This window comes from Sinohyriopsis cumingii, chromosome 4 (assembly GCF_028554795.1).
Source record: "Sinohyriopsis cumingii isolate HCF-2022 chromosome 4, ASM2855479v2, whole genome shotgun sequence".
NCBI classification, from domain to species: Eukaryota; Metazoa; Mollusca; class Bivalvia; order Unionida; family Unionidae; genus Sinohyriopsis; species Sinohyriopsis cumingii.
In genome coordinates this window covers 103,304,640-103,323,483 of record NC_142964.1, presented here as the reverse complement: position 1 = coordinate 103,323,483, position 18,844 = coordinate 103,304,640, and the positions used below count along the sequence as shown (strand labels likewise).

The 18,844-nt window shown below is 35.8% G+C and overlaps 1 protein-coding gene across 6 annotated transcripts in view; it reads left to right on the top strand.

Annotated features, from left to right (window-relative positions):
* The window catches only part of LOC149801808 (uncharacterized), a 91,050-nt gene that overhangs the window by 34,535 nt on the left and 37,671 nt on the right, over positions 1–18,844 (top strand). For all 6 annotated transcript variants that reach the window (XM_089956160.1, XM_089956161.1, XM_089956164.1 and 3 more), the window contains exon 12: positions 4,468–4,589. In XM_089956160.1, coding sequence (XP_089812286.1) covers positions 4,468–4,589 — 122 coding nt within the window. The remainder of the gene's footprint in view (positions 1–4,467; positions 4,590–18,844) is intronic.

Below are 18,844 nucleotides of genomic sequence, written 5' to 3'. Positions count from 1 at the left end.
CATACTGATCAATAATTTTCATCTGGTAGTTTCTTGATAAAGTTTCTTGATAAAGTAAAGGTGCAGATCATTCAATGATCATGTCTGGATAGACGTTGGTGAAGCAAAATCAGTATTATGCTATAAAAAAACAATTTTTTAAAAATTTAAGATGTGTAATGTGCATACTAGGCCTGTATTTTATAGTATGTGTGTTTATGCATTTTTATCAATTACATTCTTAACTAAGTACTTTGAAGTTTAGCAAGTGTCTCTGGGACTATAATTAGGGTTTAGATTTATTATTGTACAAGATTATGTGTAGTTGATGCATTCTCATGCAATTAATTATTCTTTCCGGAACACAAAACAGAAATCAGTTTATCTTTTTGTTTTTGATTTTTTCATTTATGGTTTGTTTATGCTGGTCAGACTTCTTTGCTGTTCTGTTTGCTTTATTTCGCAGCAAAAATTTCACATCTGTCAAAACTATTTTTTGTGGTTGTATTTTTTGTTTATTGGAATTCCTATACAAAGTATCTTTTTACCCAGGATTTTTTTATCTCCCTGACTGCACTGGCACAAAATAGTTGTCATAAATTGCTACAAGTCTAAAGTCTTAGAGCCTTATAGAGCCTTTATTGCATCCATAAACTACAGGCTAAGAACATCAAACAATTTTCCTATCAACTCTGTTTTTTTGTTGTTTCCAATCCATTTTAAGTTTAATGATAGTATATATTGATGCTGCATTATTATTTGTCCATAACTTTTTATTAGGTTGTTTCTTTCTTGGTCTAAATATGTATGGTCAGTACAGGATTTGATGGGTGCTGATAGAGTAATTTATTTATTAGCTTATCATTTGTAAGCCCTTAGTCATCAAATATATTTTCCATTATGGAGTTTCTTGAAGTTAGTTCACTGGCAGCAAAAGTTGTCATGTAATGTTTTAAATTATTCTTTAGATGTTTGATGCAAAAGCACTATAGAAAATCTAGGAAAATAAAGTTTGACAGCTTTTAGTTAAAGCTTTTTCTTTATCTGTACTGAATTCCATGAGTGCAGATGTGCGAATGTCTGTAGTATCTATTTATGGATGATTCCATTTTACTATAAATATGAGGGAAAAACATTTTCTGTAAGTCTAGTATAATGCATCATGATGCAGAACAATGGACCTAAAAATAGGTGATTATCACTAGTTTCCTTTTGGGTTAGTCTTCATTTTGGTATACAAAAGTTGTAACATAATGGTACCCCCAAGTTAAATGTCCTATTGATGCCTAACTTTCCTGATCTTGATGTTATGAAATGTTGGATGCCCATCATTGGTATAATAAATGATGGATGATACCTGGTTCTTGCAATGCACAAATTTTTGAATGAAAGGATGGTCACAGAACATAGATATGACTTAGAGAATTTTTTAAAATACATTTTCCTTCCTTGCTAGACAATACTTCATGGTCCGTGCCTATTTTTTTACGAGCGTATTATTTGTGTTTGCATTTTTCTGTATTTCCTGATTGGCCTCAGAAGTGAAACAACTTCTGTATGATTGCTGAGAATTTAGAATGGAATAATATCTATAAAAGTGACTACTGGTTGAGAATTAAGTGGCACCCAATAGAAAACAACCTTATATTTTTGTCTGGTATAGTACTCTTCCCCAGAAAAAACTCGGTCAAAATGTGAGTAGGATGTCGATAGTGTTCTATTAAAACTATCCATTATATTCTTTTATTACCTTTTAATGTTTCCAAACCAAGCAAAAGAAAAAGAAATAAAGGTACATGAAATTATTGTATTTATTAATTTTAGTCTTCTATATACCATCTACAGATTATATGAAGTGAATATAGCCCATTTGAACTGTTGAGTCAGTATGTCACTTAGAGAATGGATGCAAAACATGTCTGCAGTCAACAACAGAAAAATGGGCTGCTTAAAGTGTTTACATTGTTTCATCAATTAACAATTAAAAACTTTATATATATATATATATATATATATATATATATATATATATATATATACTTCCTAAGATATATTTATTATGGTTATTGTGATTTTATTTTAGTACAGGTAAAACCCGTTATAACCTGATTCATTATAATGCGATTCCACTTATAACGCAATGGCAGTATGGCTCCCATTTTTTAATTTAATGTGAACTCTCTTTTTAACATCCTAAATACATGCTCTTGGCCGATTATGCATACCCCTTGCAGATTATATGATCAAGAGGTTAGTTAAAACTGATGACATTGAAATTTCAATGCACATTTTCTATGGGGAAGTGTTTCAAAATTTTGTGAATTCAGTCCTGCTTACATTGCAATGTTATTCTTTGGACCCTGAGCATCGCGTTACAATGAGTTTTACCTGTATATTTTAGTGGAGCTGAGTACAAAGATGTGCCATTGTACAAGCTGGATGGACAAAAACAAATGGCAGGCTGATCAGTCCCTCATTTCAGCAGCATTTTGAAATTAAATGTAGAAAAGGCAGAAAAACAAGCCAAATCAAAATGCACAAAACTTAAAAGTAGGGGGCAATTTTTATTTCTTTTTTCATCACAATTTAGCTCTGCAGGTTTTCGTGCTACAGAATCATATAGCCCAGTCACAAAGGTTTTGAAAAATCTAATAAATAAGAATCCAAAAATGAAATTAATAAATAAAGGTATTTATTTGATCAAAATACATCTGTTTGAACAAGTAAACTAGGGCATTAATGGATTTCAAATTCTAATAGAGCATTATGGAACAGTAAATCTGGCATAATCAGAAGCATGCTAATTCAAGAAAGTTAAACATTGGCAGAGCTTTTTAAAAATTTAGCAGAGCTTTTGTTAGTGAAAAATCTTTTTTTGGAAAAGAAGTATCCAAAAGACAATACCTTTGAGCTGTGGACAATTGTACATAATAACCATAAAGAACAGTTTTCAGACTGTTCCAGCTGGCTAAGCTAGCCATGTCATTGAAAAATGTAAACAAATTTGTCCAGAGAGGAGTACAATACAGATTCATTTAATAGAATTTTGAAAAGCAATATTTTTACATCATTATTTTAAACAACCATAAGATCATATTTACTTGTGAACAAAGATAACAATTATTGTCTTTGTATCATCCAACAGAATTGGTATAAAAAGAAATGCATTAAAACATGTGCATGTTTATTGTGCCATCCGGAATATAAACAATGAAAGAAACCATATTGCATTAAAAAAAATGAATGCTAGCAAAATATTATGTTACAATGAGAGATTAATTAAAAAGATTTTCAAATTTGAATCAGTGAAATGATGGACATTGTAAATTGATTGTTTTTATTATGTTATTCTGTAATAGAACAATGAAAGAAAACATTGAATTAAGATGGAAAGAAAAATAAAAGCAAGGGAAAAGAAACAAGACTAACCTTCTTAATCATTGCTAAGCAGATTAAATCCAGAAGTATTGTTGTCTCAGAAATACATGTATACCATAAAATTGTTGTCTCAGAAATACATGTATACCATAAAATTGTTGTCTCAGAAATACATGTATACCATAAAATTGTTGTCTTGGGAATGTACCTTACTATTGTTGTTTGTTTATTCAGTTTCACATTTCTTCACAGATTTTTGCAGGCATAAAGTCTGGAAAAGTTATCCATATACAATACAAATATCTGTCTGAAGAAAAAAAAACAATGTAATATTTCCAGGTAAATTTAGATTGGACTATTAGAAAGGATCGCATTTTCAAGTCAGTTTTGCTTGAACAGATGAAATAATGGCACTTTTCTTGAAGCAGAAGAATGTTTTCATGAAGAAGTAAAATTTCCATGTCAGATTGTCAAAAAATCTTGTTTAAATTCAGCATTTCTATTTACTTAGATCTTTAACTACAGGACAGTTTAATGTCTTCACATCCTGCCCTGCTTTCATAATGATCTAAAATGGGTGTCAACATGATGACATTCAGATGATGTAGTATTTAACAACAAAAAATGGAATCCCAGGGAAAAAGGGAAATATGTGACCAAGGTGAAAAAAAATTAGTTTATCATATAAAAAATAGGAAAGAGAGCCATGTTTATGAATTAAATCAATGCAACACTATTCTTCAGTGTGATACCATTTATATCATAGGGTGGGAGACTCGCTGGATAATGGCAGAGAAAACTAATACTTGTTGTAAATTTAAATCAAACATCATTTCTTACCATGATTTTGTATTAAAAAAAATTGTCATTTGCATTCGATAATGAGATTGCTCAAACAGCAGAGCTCCTGATAATTGTTGTTTTTGTCCATGCATATCTCAAATTGTAATGCTAAATATAAATTAGTACAGCATCTTTAGGAAATAAACATATAAAGATATGTGTACACTATATGAATATGCAAGATGAGTATTTAATGTTTGAATAATTTCTTCTTGAGAACATTCAGGGTTCTTGAATTTCTGACATTTGCAAATTTGTAATTTGCAGGTGGTGGGAGCTTACAAATGAACACTATGAATATATGTCCACGCGTCATACTAATAACTGATGGCAAAACAACATCTCATCTCCATCGAGAAGGACCAGACTTCTCCCTTACTCAAGACCTGGCAAGTATTTTAGTAATATTTTATCAGGATTATTTTCTGGCAATAATTTTCACCGGCTTATTTGAAGTGTGTTAATGGAATCTTCTATACTTCAGAAAAAAATCACGGCATTTTAGCTACTTTTCAATTGTGAGACAATTTCTTTGACCACTTTTTATTTTTCCACAACTCATGCATGAGTGAATTTTAAAATTAACTAAATTTCAGATAATATTTATCTCAGCCTGACAACCCTTTGCATCATTACTATATTTTTTGTTCTATACTAAACTGGTGAACTCTCTTACAAAGTACGACAGCCAATAGGTGCATCGCATGATTTTCATTATTTTTTGAAACAGAAGTACAGTAGTCCCCCTCTTGAATGGCCCCCCTGACCAGCAGTCACCTGCTCCTTATGGCCAGAATCCGTTGGCGCTGACGAGTTTGTGTTCAAAAGTACCCCTCATGAAAGGCCACCCGGCTAACGTGACCAGTGGCCAGCATATTATTTATAAAATTTACCCCTCACAAGTGGCCACATTTTATTTTAATATGTATCCAGAACCAGTATTTTATTCATAACGTGTGTTAATCTGATTTCTGTTTTGCAATGTCAGGTTTTCGTTACTGAAAGAAGTGTTGACTTAAGTACATGTACCACTAAGGTTAATATTATATCATTTACGCCTCATGAGAAGCCTCATTTATTCCATAAAGCCGAGAAAGACTCAAATTTTAATCCATATAAAAGGGTAAGTACATGTAATTTGATTAGCCTTACTGCTGTGTTATCATGAGATGTCTGGTTTAGTATCTGATAATTATTAAGATTACAATTATTGAACAGTAGTAACAGCTGAGAAGTGGCAGTATCGATGTATAATACACAAGTCAGCAGGAAAATGGTTTGATAACCTTTATGGCTTCCCTTAGTAAGATGTTGAGCTTGTTCACTTTGATAATTAGTGGCTATTACTACTGACAATAATTGTCAAGATTACAAATCCTAACGGCCGCGAGGTCAAATATTCATGATGTTAAATGGTACATAACGAAGCCATTTTGGCTTCTCTCACTTAGTGTAAAGAAATGTATAAAAACAATAGGGTACCAGACTACGACTAACGAATCACGTGACAAGATCACTTTCTTTAAAAACACATGGCAATTTGTTTAAATGCATAAAAATTGTTTTATCAGTCTTGTAGTTGGCAACTTGATTAACTTACTGCAAAAAGATGAACATGTCTTCGAGGAAAAGAAAAATTCTCAATATAGAAGAGAAAGTGAAAGTAATTCAACTCTCCAAGGATCCTTGCAGAAAACTGTGATGATGGAAAGACTCAGATAAACAATATCGTGAAAGATAAGGAAACAATTCTGCAGAAGTGGGAAGTTGGAATGGAAGGAGAAAGGAAATTGTTTGAGCCAGGAGATGTTTGTATCCTGATTTGAATGACAAGGTTTCTGAATGGTTTTGCGCTGCGCATGCTAAGAATATTCCACACACCGGTCGAATGATCCAAGATAAAGCAACAATTTTGTCAGTTGAAATGGGATATGATGACCTTATCACAAGTAATGGATGGTTGCGCAGATTTCAAGTCCGACATAATAATAAGTGTTCTGTCCTTAGTGGAGAATCAGCTGATGATAATGAAGTTGTCGAAGATTGGAACAAAAGATTAAGCGATATATGCAGGGGATGTCACAGCAAGGATATTTTTTATTGTGATGAGACTGGTTTGTTTTTCAGACTGTTACCAACAAAGTGACAGATGATGTGATCTGTAACATAGTTATAAAGATAGTTTTAAACTTTATCAATGGTTATTTATAACATTCTTTTGAAAATGATGAAACAGTTTGTTTTACATTTATTTCACAACATGCATTCATTTTTAAATGAAAATATTAAATGTTTTAGAATTAAATGTACTTGTGACTTTCTTCATATGTATTTACTATTTGGATTTGTCATCCTCCTCTAGAAAGGCCACCCTTATTATAAGACCACTTCCCTGCTGCAATACGGGTGGCCTTATAAGAGGGGGACTACTATATTGGATTTCTTGCTCATACAAAATTCCAAGGAAAAAATTCATTTCTGAACCCTTGTTAATGTGAGAATTTGAAGTTATTATAAAAATTATAATTTCAGGATGACATGCTAAATGGCTAAATTTCAGGCCTTCACATGCTTCATGCCCCATGTTGATGTCAGTTTTCATCCAGAAGGTAAAGTTTGAGCGCCATGTACCAGCCTCTTTTACCTTGATAAGTTGTGTTATGGGCAAGCAATGTTTCTTGAAGCATATTGTAACATCATTGTCTCAAGAAGCAAGGAGCGTCCACCTCAGATGTGGAGGTTGCAGGTTTGAACCCGGCAAAGTCATACCAAAGACTCATAAAAATGGTCCTAACAGCTGCCTCGCTAGGTGCTCAGCATTAACAGGTTAGTGTTAGGACTGGTTGGTCTGGTGTTAGGATAGTATGACTGGGTGGGACATGCTACATTTCTTGACTTGGTCTTTGTCCAAGTGGTTTCTTTCTACCTGACAGCATATGCTAGCATTAACTGTGCAGATTTTGTTTTCTGATTAGATTCACGCTATAGCATTCTAAAATATCTCCCCCAGATTTTATTTGCTTTATCTCTTGAACAGATTCTAATTGCTGGGGTTTATAGTTCTAACATGGGAATGGAGGTAAGGTACAGGTGCCCTGAATGCTTTCTTGCAGAGAACAGAATTTAGACCCATATGCTACAGTGATAAATAAGAGGTCCCTCACATACTGCTGCTCATGAGTCATATACTAAAACCATCATAACAGACAATTCCCCCCTTCCCTTGTAAAAGTTTCCCTATGGAAAGAATTGGCTTGCTGAATCTTTTACCCTTTAGTGATTTCCTCACATGCACCCCACCACCAGTTTCTGTCTCTAGTTATTTCTTCTGCCCCCCCCCCCTTAGTTTCTTTTCTTTATTGGACTCTTTGGTAATAAGCTTAATGCTCACATGTGAAATATCATAATTATAATGGGTCACTTGACAAAGGGAGGGGACATAATCAGCTAGTTGATTCTTTCTCCCCTACAACCAAATAATTTCTTTTCATTAATTGCTCTTTGGTAATATGCCTAAGGGCTACATTGTAATATAATACATATAATGGTTAACTTAACTAGCAGGGAAGGGGGGACAGAATCAGCTAACCAGTTGTTTCTTTTCATTAATGGGCTCTTTCCTAATCTGCTTAATGCACACATGTGAAATATAATACATGTAATGTTTCACCCAACAAACTCTCACAGGGTAGTCGAAAGCACTCACTGTTATGGATCATTGCCATCTTACCTCTGTCTGCGTGGGTTCAAGTCTCAGGCTTGGCTAATGTGGGTACATGAGAAAGCTTGCCAGTAGCTTCTCATGGGTCGTGGTTCTTTCCGGGGTTTCCCCTGGTTCTTCCTCCCATTTTTACTGGCCACCATGTATAGCCTATCTTGTGCTGAAAAATGGTGTTAAACCCTATAACAAAAACAACTCACATAGGGTTTATTTAAGACGAGCATTTACATTAATACAGATTATAATTTCAGACTAATAGCCTGTCAAAAATTAATTACATGGCATAATACAAAACTATTAATTTATGTCCATAACTTCTTCTTAGCAACATAAAACTAACTTAAAATAGTAATTTGTAAGGTTTTGTAAATAAATTTCAGACTGAGCGAAAGTGTCCAAGAAAAGGATGCTGAGTACCTCAACCTGTCATACTGTTTAACTCCTTTTGAATTTGATCCACTAGCACTATAAACATAAATCTCTGTGGATAACAGTGATGCTGCACCCATAATCTTGGCATCAGTTGCCCACACAGTATCTGACTCCATATTGCTGTCCCATAAATACTGTAGTGGAATGACTCCCTCAGCTACACTACCCCAAATCTTGCTATCTCGGGTTCTTTAGGATAGATTTTGTATTAGGAGTGATATCCCGTTGAATCTGTCTGAGGACTGACTCTCCAGAGTGCGACAGATTTCTAACCCCAGCAGGATACAATCTTTCTCCTAGCTTCTTGTTGCTGACCGGGTCACCAACTAAGTCACTGGGTCGCAGAGTTGTCGACTCTGTTGCTGGGTTATTGAATGGGTTGTTGTCTGATTCACTGAGTTGCCGACTTGTGTTGCTGACTTAGTCACAGAATCACTGACTGGGTCTTCCTCTGGTCACCGACTTGGTTGCAGAGTTGCTGATTGGGTCGCAGTCACTGACTGGGTCGCAGACTGTGTCTCAGAGATGCCAACTGTGTCGCAGACTTGGTCACAGTTGCCAACTTGGTTGCAGATTTGCCAAACGGAGACAGGGAGAGATGACAATGCGAAATGATGAAAGAAGAATTATCCTTAGTCAGAACATGTATTGTCGCAAGATATGTGTGTTCCTTGGTCGAGCCTTGTAGCACCTTTCTTTTGGTCGATGAAAGACCTTTTTCCTACACTTTTCAGATTCCCTGGTCTGGTCCTTTCCTGACCAGCAAAATAGGACCAAACGTGCTTCTTCTGGCAGAGTGGTTATACTGCTTGACATGCAAGGGGATGTCTTCACACCATACCACTCTGTAACACACCAAGCCATAGCAGCCACAGTTGGCATGTATATATACCAAGGTGGAATCACTTGATGCAGAAACTATGATGTTAGATGGCACCACAAAGCCCACCAGATATTTAAAATCAGAACATAAACTTTAGTGAGAAAAAAAAATTACATTAATGAGACAAAAATTAAAGTCCATAGGTTTTCCTCGTTATACAACCCATGCCTCCACTACTAATGTGCTTCCATGCACATATGAATAGATAAGAAAAAAATATAAAAATCACATAAAGCACGATTAAATTAAAGGAAAAGACAATATTTAATAATCACAAAAGAATTAGTGTTCAGTTTAAATGGCAGTTATTATTTCACAGTACTCCATTCCAGCCATCATGACACTTGTTCACTATTCTGTATTAGAAAAGTTCAACATAGAATTAATCCAGCTTCATGGGTAGTTTCCTCACTCTCCTTTAGCAGCTTCATATTGTCCTTGATACCTTTCCACATGCACTACGAGAAGCTTCCCATATCTACCGCATTTATCTCTATAATTGACGTCACTCGACCTGTCAATGACTTTGTAGGGCCACCGTGTCTGTAATTTCGACAAAATTCCCCTTTTACTTTACGGTGAAAACAACCAGACAAGATGGCCTGTCTGAAATCTCTTCCATCTGGTCCTGCTATCATAATAGTGCTTTTTTTGCTGCATGTTGCATTGCAAGTTTTCTCTGGCGAAACGATGTGAAATTTCCAATGCTTGAATCCATTCATGCGAACTGCTGTAACATTTATCAGGTGGTTTTCCAAACACAATGTCTAGCAGCAAATCAGATTCCCTTCCCATCATCATGAAATTGGGAGTAAAACCTGAGGCTTCATGCACTGAAAAGTGGTATGTCATCACTAGGTATGGTTGGTGCTCATCCCAGTCCCTTTGTCATTCTTTGACGAAAGCAGATAGCATGCTGTCTGGCATTCAGTTCATCCTTTCCACGATGCCATCACCCTATGCATGGTATGGGCTGGTCCTTGTTATCCTGATTTCAAGGAGTCAACACATTTCTCAAGAGTTCACTCGAAAACCCTTGGCCTTGATCCATGTGAATCTGTCTTGGCAAATCAAAATGTTTGACGACTACTATCAGTTTTGCAACAACTGTAGCTTTCTGACAAGGCATTGGGAATATCTCAGTCCATTTTGTAAAGTAGTCAGTGATCACGAGAATATAAACGTTTCCATTTTCGGTCTTCGGAAGTGGCCTTAAGATGTCAACAACTATACATTCCATTGGAACCCCTGATGCAATCAGCTACAATGGAGATCGCCTTTTCTGTCCTGGTGACTTTTGCTTCACACAGGCCTCACATCTCTGGCACCACAGTTGCACATCTTACTGAAGTCTGACCCAGTAATACCCTTTTCTGATCTTCTCTAGAGTTTTTCTGATGCCAAGGTGACCTCCACTTTGCAAATTGTGCACCATATGTTGAACATCATTTCTCTTTTCTCATGGAAGAATAGCTTGATTGAATTTCTCCACCACTGTGCAACTCCCATCTGCGAGAGAGTATACCATTCTTTATCTCTAGCTGGTCCCACTGACTTCAAAGGCTTTTCACCAGAATGCCATGTCTGGCAACTTCTTCCCACTGTGGTTGTTGCTTGCTTTCCACCCAGCTCATTACAATTGCGACATCCTGGTCAGATTTCTGATCCTCGGTGAAATCATCGTTTCTTACAGGACATCTGTATTGCAGCTACTGGCATATCAGTCGTAACACTCTATTCCTTGTCTGTGGCTGATCATCGCTGCTTACTTTCATTTCTTTCTTTTGGGTTTGTGTCTCTACTTGAAAACTGCATTGCCTACATGGGCCTCTGGAAAGGGCATCGGGGTTACGATGCATTCTTCCTGGATTATGTTGAATCTTAAACTGTTACATGACAGGACTTTGATCCATCTTGTCAGTTGCCCTTCTGGATTCTTGAAATGCAGTAACCACTTCAGGGAGCTGTGGTCTGTCCTAATCAAGAAACATCTTCCATACAGGTAATGTTTGAAATATTTCAGTGAACACGATTGCCAGTAGCGCTTTTCTCATCACACAGTATCTTCTCTCGGTTTTTTCTAGTGATTGACCAGCATATGCTACAACCCTCTCGCACCCATTGTGAACTTGCAACAGGACTGCTGCAAGTCCACTGTCGCTAGCGTCTGTGTCAAGAATGAAGGGCTTTCCAGGGTCTGGGAATGCTAATACAGGGCCCATTGTCAATCACCTCTTCAACTCGTCAAACGAAAACTGACAATTCTGAGTCCAGAAAAAAGGTCTTCCTTTTTCTGTCAGTCGCTGTAAGCTAGATACAATATTAGTAAATTCCTTTATGACTCATTGGTAGTATGAGCATAATCCTAAGAAGTTTTGTCTGCAACATTGGATTTCTCCAGTTGATGACTGCAGACACTTTCTCTGGATCTGCATGTATCCCCTCCTTTGACACAATATGTCCCGATTACTTGACTAATAATGCAAACAAACAACATTTATTAGGGCTTGAGCTTCAGACCAGGGCATCAATGAAACTTTTCCTCATTACAGTATTTATTTACATGGTTGTTGAGTTAGTTGCTAAGCAACCTTTGTGGAGTGCATATGCCTGACAATACTATTACAGCAAATTTTGTAGCTCTCTTTGCTTCCTGAAATTGCAGATCTTATAGCTCAAAACATACAACATGTCTTATGCAGATTATATTTTCGTTGCTTCATAACGGTGATTTGCACTTTCCTGCAACTATGTTTGCATTGTTTTTCTGTAGGCAGATTCAATATGTTTTTCTGATATTTTGAATGTTTTTGCTTTCCTTGTGTACCTGGGGCACCTTTAGAAGTATTGTTGGCAAACATTTTAATTTTGTGATTGTTTGTCTTTTAAGAACCTTAGGTGGATTACCATTACTTTTATTACTTATTGTTGGAGGAGTTGAAGTCTGATGTCTTTTTTTGTCATGTCTTTTCAGTAGTTCTTTCTGTGTTTTCTTGGAATTTGTGGCATCTTTGGTGGAAGCTTTGCTGGTGGTGCTTTTTGTCATATCTGGTCTATATGTGTAAAGTTTCACATGACTACTTTGACAGATGTTAGCGGCATTACATTCATTTTGCTGTGTTACCCTGCCCTTTGTAAGAACATTTTTTTACTACACAAGGGCCTACCCACTGTGGTGCCTGTTTGAAGCCAAGTCTCTTTATTTTATTGGCATTCTTTATAAGAACAAGAGCTCACTTTTTAAAGGTTTAAATAATTTATTTCTTTTATTGAAATTTCACTTCTGTTGGAACTGTGCATTTTGAATGCTGTCTTTCTGTTACACTTTGACCTAGAAAGACCTTGTGTAGGTTCATGTTTAGCAACACATCGTGAGAGAACTCATTGCAATCTCTGCTTTGGCTAGGTGTGGAAATGATATGAGCTTTCCTTCCATTCATAATCTCAAAAGGTGTGACCTTGGTAGATGCTTGTACACTTGTCCCATATGTAAACCATGTACTGGACTGCCAGACATCCCATTTTGTTGGTTGGTGGTTGGTTACCTTGGATAGCATTTCTTTCAGGGTTGTATTGTCATGTTGTCTCTGCCCATTGGTTGGTGGATGGTATGCAGAGGAAATCCTTATTAAGCAAAGACAATGCATTCTACAATACATTTGTTCCTCCCAATGACCTTGGGGTAAAGGTACAATCAAAGATGGCTTGTATTAAGGTTTTGGTGAAAGTTTTTGCATTTGTTTATGTTTCTTGCAACCTTTGTTAGCTTTTCTTCATGCTAATGGCACATTATTATAAAGCTAAGACATTTAATTAATTTAATTATTTATGGGGGCCCCAAGTGGCCGAGTGGTCTAAGGCGCTCTTCGTTACGGATCACTGCCATCTCACCTCTGTCTGCGGCGGTTCGAGTCTAAGATTCAGCCAATGTGGGCATGTGAGATAACTTGCCAGTAGCTTCTCGTGGGTCGGTGGTTCTTTCCGGGGTTTTCTGGGTTCTTCCTCCACCATTAATACTGGCCGCCATGTATAGCCTATCATGTGCTGAAAATGGCGTTAAACCCCACAACAACAACAATAATTATTTATGTTTGCCAATTTAATCTGGGGGCTCAAAGTCAGTCATAGAAAATATATGTTATTAGTTTTGCTTAAAGTTTTCCATTTGCTTATATTTTCTAAACTTATAATGCTTTTTCTTTATACTTCCGAGGACTTGATATGATGCTTAAATAATTCATTCTACAACACAAAGTCATGCATTTCATTTGAGCTTAAGGTCACAGTCTGTGGTATGATGAGGGTCACTTTGTTTTTTATTTCTCTGTACTTCCTAAACCCCAGGATGGATTTTTCATAAATTGATGATTTGTCATGGAGTTAAGACAATTCATTCTGCAACATGCTTGGTCTCCACTTTGGATCCTGGGATCAAGGTCATATTTACTACACCAATGCATTGATTCTGCGCTGGACAAGTGGGACCTGACCTTGATGTCATTTCTACTGGGCACACTGAATTCGATATGCAGTGGTCCAGCATATGCCATCTGGTCTCTGCTGTGTATATTGTCTGTTACTACAGACCTGCCAACCTTTATGATTTTGCTGTAAGTCTTATGGAAATGATGCCAAAATAAAGGACTTGTGGAATAATAGCAAAAAAATATGAAATTGTGATCATTGAGATCTATTCTGGATATTGGTTTGTCATTGTTCAGTCCAGATCTAGGTTTTTATAATAGACATAGTGTTCGGATCTGGGTTTTCATTTTCATCAGAGTGGATTGTAATAGGGAACCAGACTGACTTTTTTAAAACCTGACTGCGTTTATCATACTAAACATGTACCTGATCAAGGTCATCTAAGCAAGAATCCATTGAAGGTGGAGAGGACAATAAACCTTGTAAAAAGTTGAAACATTTGTCACAAAATTATTAAAGAACTTACTCTGATGCTTGGTTGTCCTTAGAAATATGTAATCAAGATGACCAGTACATTTATTGCACACTATGTCTTGTGGACTTGAGCATTGCCAATAGTGGGCAAGATTATTTCTGTTGCCATGTGAATTTCAGAAAGCACACAAAATACACTGCAGTGTAATCAAGCTGTAAGTCTCAGACCTCTATGGAATTTGGAGTCTGCCAGAAAATGAACAGGATGTCATAAAGGCTGAAGTCTGTTTTACAAACTTTTTGGTTGAGCATAATATGTTACAGTTGCTGTATTGATCTTTGAGTTTCCTCTCATCTTCCCACCACATTTTGATATTTAAACATTTATATTGGGTGATGGGTCTGCCACTTAGGGTAGCCACTTATCAGCGGTCTAACAAACTTAAACAATGTTACACTGAACCATACCTGCATGAAATCAATAGGAAAATGATTTATTTTCTGAGAAATTGTGAGTATTATAATTATGTCTTTAATCCACTGACAGGTGATACAAAATTACAGCATTGGTAAAATTTGACCTGGTACTCACCATTTACATTGCAAGTCACATGAGGTTATTGAAAGTAGCCTATGTGAATTCTATACAGATGTAAGGACTGTTACATAAGTGTTTGTGATTACATAGTTGACATTTCCCCTTGAATAATGAACTGAAGCACTGCAGTTGCTGATGTGTCAGAATTAGTGTTGAATGATTTCAGCAGTGTGGTGTATTTCCCATCAAGATTTGTGTGCACAGAACCCAAAGAAACCAACTGTAGAGACAACTTGGAAGCAGAATTTTTAAATTACCAAGAAGACATATCGAATCCTGATCTCTTAAGCACTTGAAGAGTTGATAAGCAGTGGGATCTTACTAGAAAATTCAAGGATACAAATGGCCAGTTGAAATACAAATTGTTGTCCAGAACCATGAAGGCTGTGCTTATTGTTCCAATTTAAAATACAGGTTGTAAGAAGGTGTTCTCATATGTCTGAAATCAATCATTCAGAATTCAGATCATCTATGTAGACTCATTTGTTATCTTGGAAGCAATGGTAGTCATGAAAGTGAATGGATGAGAATTCTTCTAAATTGAGTTTGACCAAATGTTTCTAAGAAAGTACAAAAGTGCCATGTACCAGTAAGTTAAAACATGGAAATTAACTGTAATGGTTGTTAAAATCTTACTTGTTGCTAGTACTTTATATTTCTTAATCCTTAGTGAAAATTGGTCCTAACTTACTGAAAGCTATTGACTTCGTTACTGAGAATGTCTGTTTAGAATTGGTAGCTCTGTTATTAGTTGTTTATTATCACTACTACCTCTGACTGACTGGAAGAAAACCATACATGAAATTTGGTTCACCGTTTCATCTAGATGTCATGTTGGCCCATACAAAAGTATGAAAAATGTATTATCGGTACCCATTTTGAATCGATTAGCATTTCAGTATGGTCCTTGTTGAAAATTGTGCTGATTTAACTGCTAAAATGGTTGCCATGGCAGGCATCCGGAACATATTGTTTTCATGCCTACTTCTGTACAGAAATGTTGTACAAACCTGAAGCATTAATTAAAATGCTTGTTACAAGATGTAGATGGCCCTGTATGCAGATGGTGTAGATTTGATCTCCAGCTTCATCACCAAGGCAACGGTGTCTTGTTGTTTCCCAGCTTCTTTAAAAGGGCATCATTTTCATGTGAGTTTTCCCTAAAAAGACTTCTTATGATAATGCAGATGATCCTAGATGAAAATCTAGTTTTTGCTATAATTCTTCCTGCATGATTGATTGCTTTGACATGGCATCTTCCTAAGGACTGACAACAATATTTAGTTGGTTCTCCATAAAGATGGTGTGCGAACATATGGTCATATTAGTTTTACCTAAAAGATTTCATAAGATAAGTATCTGACTACATTTGTATATTTTCCCTTGTAGTGTGTGTTACAAAGGATGCCAATAGCTGCATCTGTGTAATAGATGATAAGAGAAGTGGAGTTCAGTTTTGTACTCACATGGTTCATTATTGCTGCATATGTTAGAATGATATTAGCATGATATTTGCTGAGAGAATCTTAATATCCTGAATGCCGTCAAAAGTTTTGAATGAGTAAATTTTGCCTCCCTTGTATTTATTTAGTTGTTTAATACATGTTTGGTGTACATACAACTTTTGTTCATTTTGTCCTACACAGGCTTAAATACTAAGCAATAAAATACCCCAAAATGTATCATTTTGGCCATAGTTTATATTAATTATTATATGAATTATTTTGGTATGTTTCTATGGCTTGTTATTTTAGGAGGGCTTATTTGTATGGAAAGCATATGAATGCTTGACAAGAAAATCTTTTTTTATTGTATATAACATTATTGACGATGTTATTATTCAGTTTTTTTGCTTTCTCAAGCATTGGGTTAAACCAAAAAAATCCATGTTTTATTTCCTGTGACAATCTCATTCAAACATCTCTGGCCCAATATTTTTACATATATATCTGGCAAGTAGCTTTTCATGACTGCAACCTGAGTCTGATTTTACTCAGATGTCAACAAATGCAGTGCCTACTTTGTATAAACACTTTTGAGCTTGAAACGACTCTTCACTGTATTTAAAAAAGCTGACAAATTTAATGTCTGTAGTAATGGAAATATCTTCCTTTGTGTATCAAGCAGTTCTATGAATTGCTTCCTTCATAGCAGCTGCTTCCTGCAAACTGATCACAGAAAAGGTCTTCCAGTTTTTTGGTCATTTTCCATCGATTTGCAACCATTCTTTAAGCAATGAAACTAACTCAGAATTTGAGGATGCGAATGAGAATTATATCTGTAAACTATATCCAAATTGGCCTTGATATCACTCAGAGAAAACTCTAAAAGCATCCCAATTTTACATTATGCTTGTTACTAACAGAATTATTCTCCTCCTCTGACATTTATATCATTATCATGTACCCGCAGGTATATGTCATGCATTAAATGCATCTGGCATGCACTAAATGCATCTGGCATGCACTACATGTGTCTGGCATGCACTACCTGCATCTGACATGCACTACATGCATCTGGCATGCACTGCATGTGTCTGGCATGCATTGCATTTGTCTGGCATGCACTACATGCATCTGACATGCACCACATGTGTCTGGCATGCACTATATGTGTCTGGCATGCACTACATGTGTCTGGCATGCACTACATGCATCTGACATGCACTACATATGTCTGGCATGCACTACATGCATCTGACATGCATACATGTGTCTGGCATGCATTACTTGTGTCTGGCATGCACTACATGTGTCTGGCATGCACTGCATACATCTGGCATGCACTGTGTGTCTGGCATGCACTACATGAATTAGTCCTGCCAGGTCTATCTTTTCTAACCTATTACTTTGCAAATGTTTTTGCGATGTTGATTTTATTCAGGTATGTTCTATTTATTACTCATGAGGTAAATTAAATAGATAATGCAGCTATTTTTTAGACTGGCTGACCTGCAGGAGAAAAACACTGAATTAAGGCAACTTATTTTCAACGGAGGCTTTTCTTCTAAACCAGCTTAACTTATAACGTTAGGAGTATAATTTTAGATATGTATATTCTAAGTGATCAGTAATTCAGTAACTAAGACTAATATGAGAAAGAAATATTGTGCTTTTATAGCTGCACAGTCTAGAAGATGATGGGGAAAAGAAATTTTAACTAAATATATAGAGTTTTAAGTGAGAAGATTTTTAAAGGTAGAATTCGGTATTGGTGGGCTATGGTAAATTCCCAAACAATCATTCTGGCACTATTAAAGGTAGAATTAGGTATGGGGGGTGGTGTATGGTAAATTCCCAAACAATCATTCTGGCACCATTTAAGGTAGAATTTGGTATTGGGGAGTATGGTAAATTCCCAAACAATCATTCTGTCACTATTAAAATTGAAGTTACAAGATAAGCTGTCAATATTTTTATCATGCAAATTGTAAACCAATAATGCTTGCCATTATCAGGTATTTTTTAAGAACATTTTCTACAAAGCAAGTTTCTGTTTCTCTTTGTACCATTGTCTCATCAATTCAAAAGCATTGTGGTTGTCATGCTTTAATTGGAAAATGGTGTATTTCAACATCAATTCAAAAGCATTGTGGTTGTCATGCTTTAATTGGAAAATGGTATATTTCAACATCAATTCAAAAGCATTGTGGTTGTCATGCTTTAATTGGAAAATGGTGTATTTCAACATACAGTGGTCCTGTTCTTATACGAACACCCCTTCTGCACCGGGAAAGTTGCCTTATAAGACAGATGTCCTTTCCAGAGGGGGACTATATATGCGGGAAATGTATGTATAAAAGTATGTGCAATATAGTAGAAAAGCTCATTATAAATTAAACAAGTCAAAATATCTTCATTTAAAAGTAGAATTAATTATTAAAATGTTCTACTTGTTTTAAAAACAGAGTTATTTCAAGGTAACTAAATTAATAGTTGTTATTCTTGGGCATGAAATGTGAGTGGAGCGTAGTTGTCATGCGCATTACGAAACCATTCAAAAACGTTATTTAAATCTTGGTACATGTGTTGTTTTATATTTAAAATAATTCTCTTTTGATTTACTCCATTTTCCCACTTCTACAGACTATTCTCCTTATCTTTGATGATGT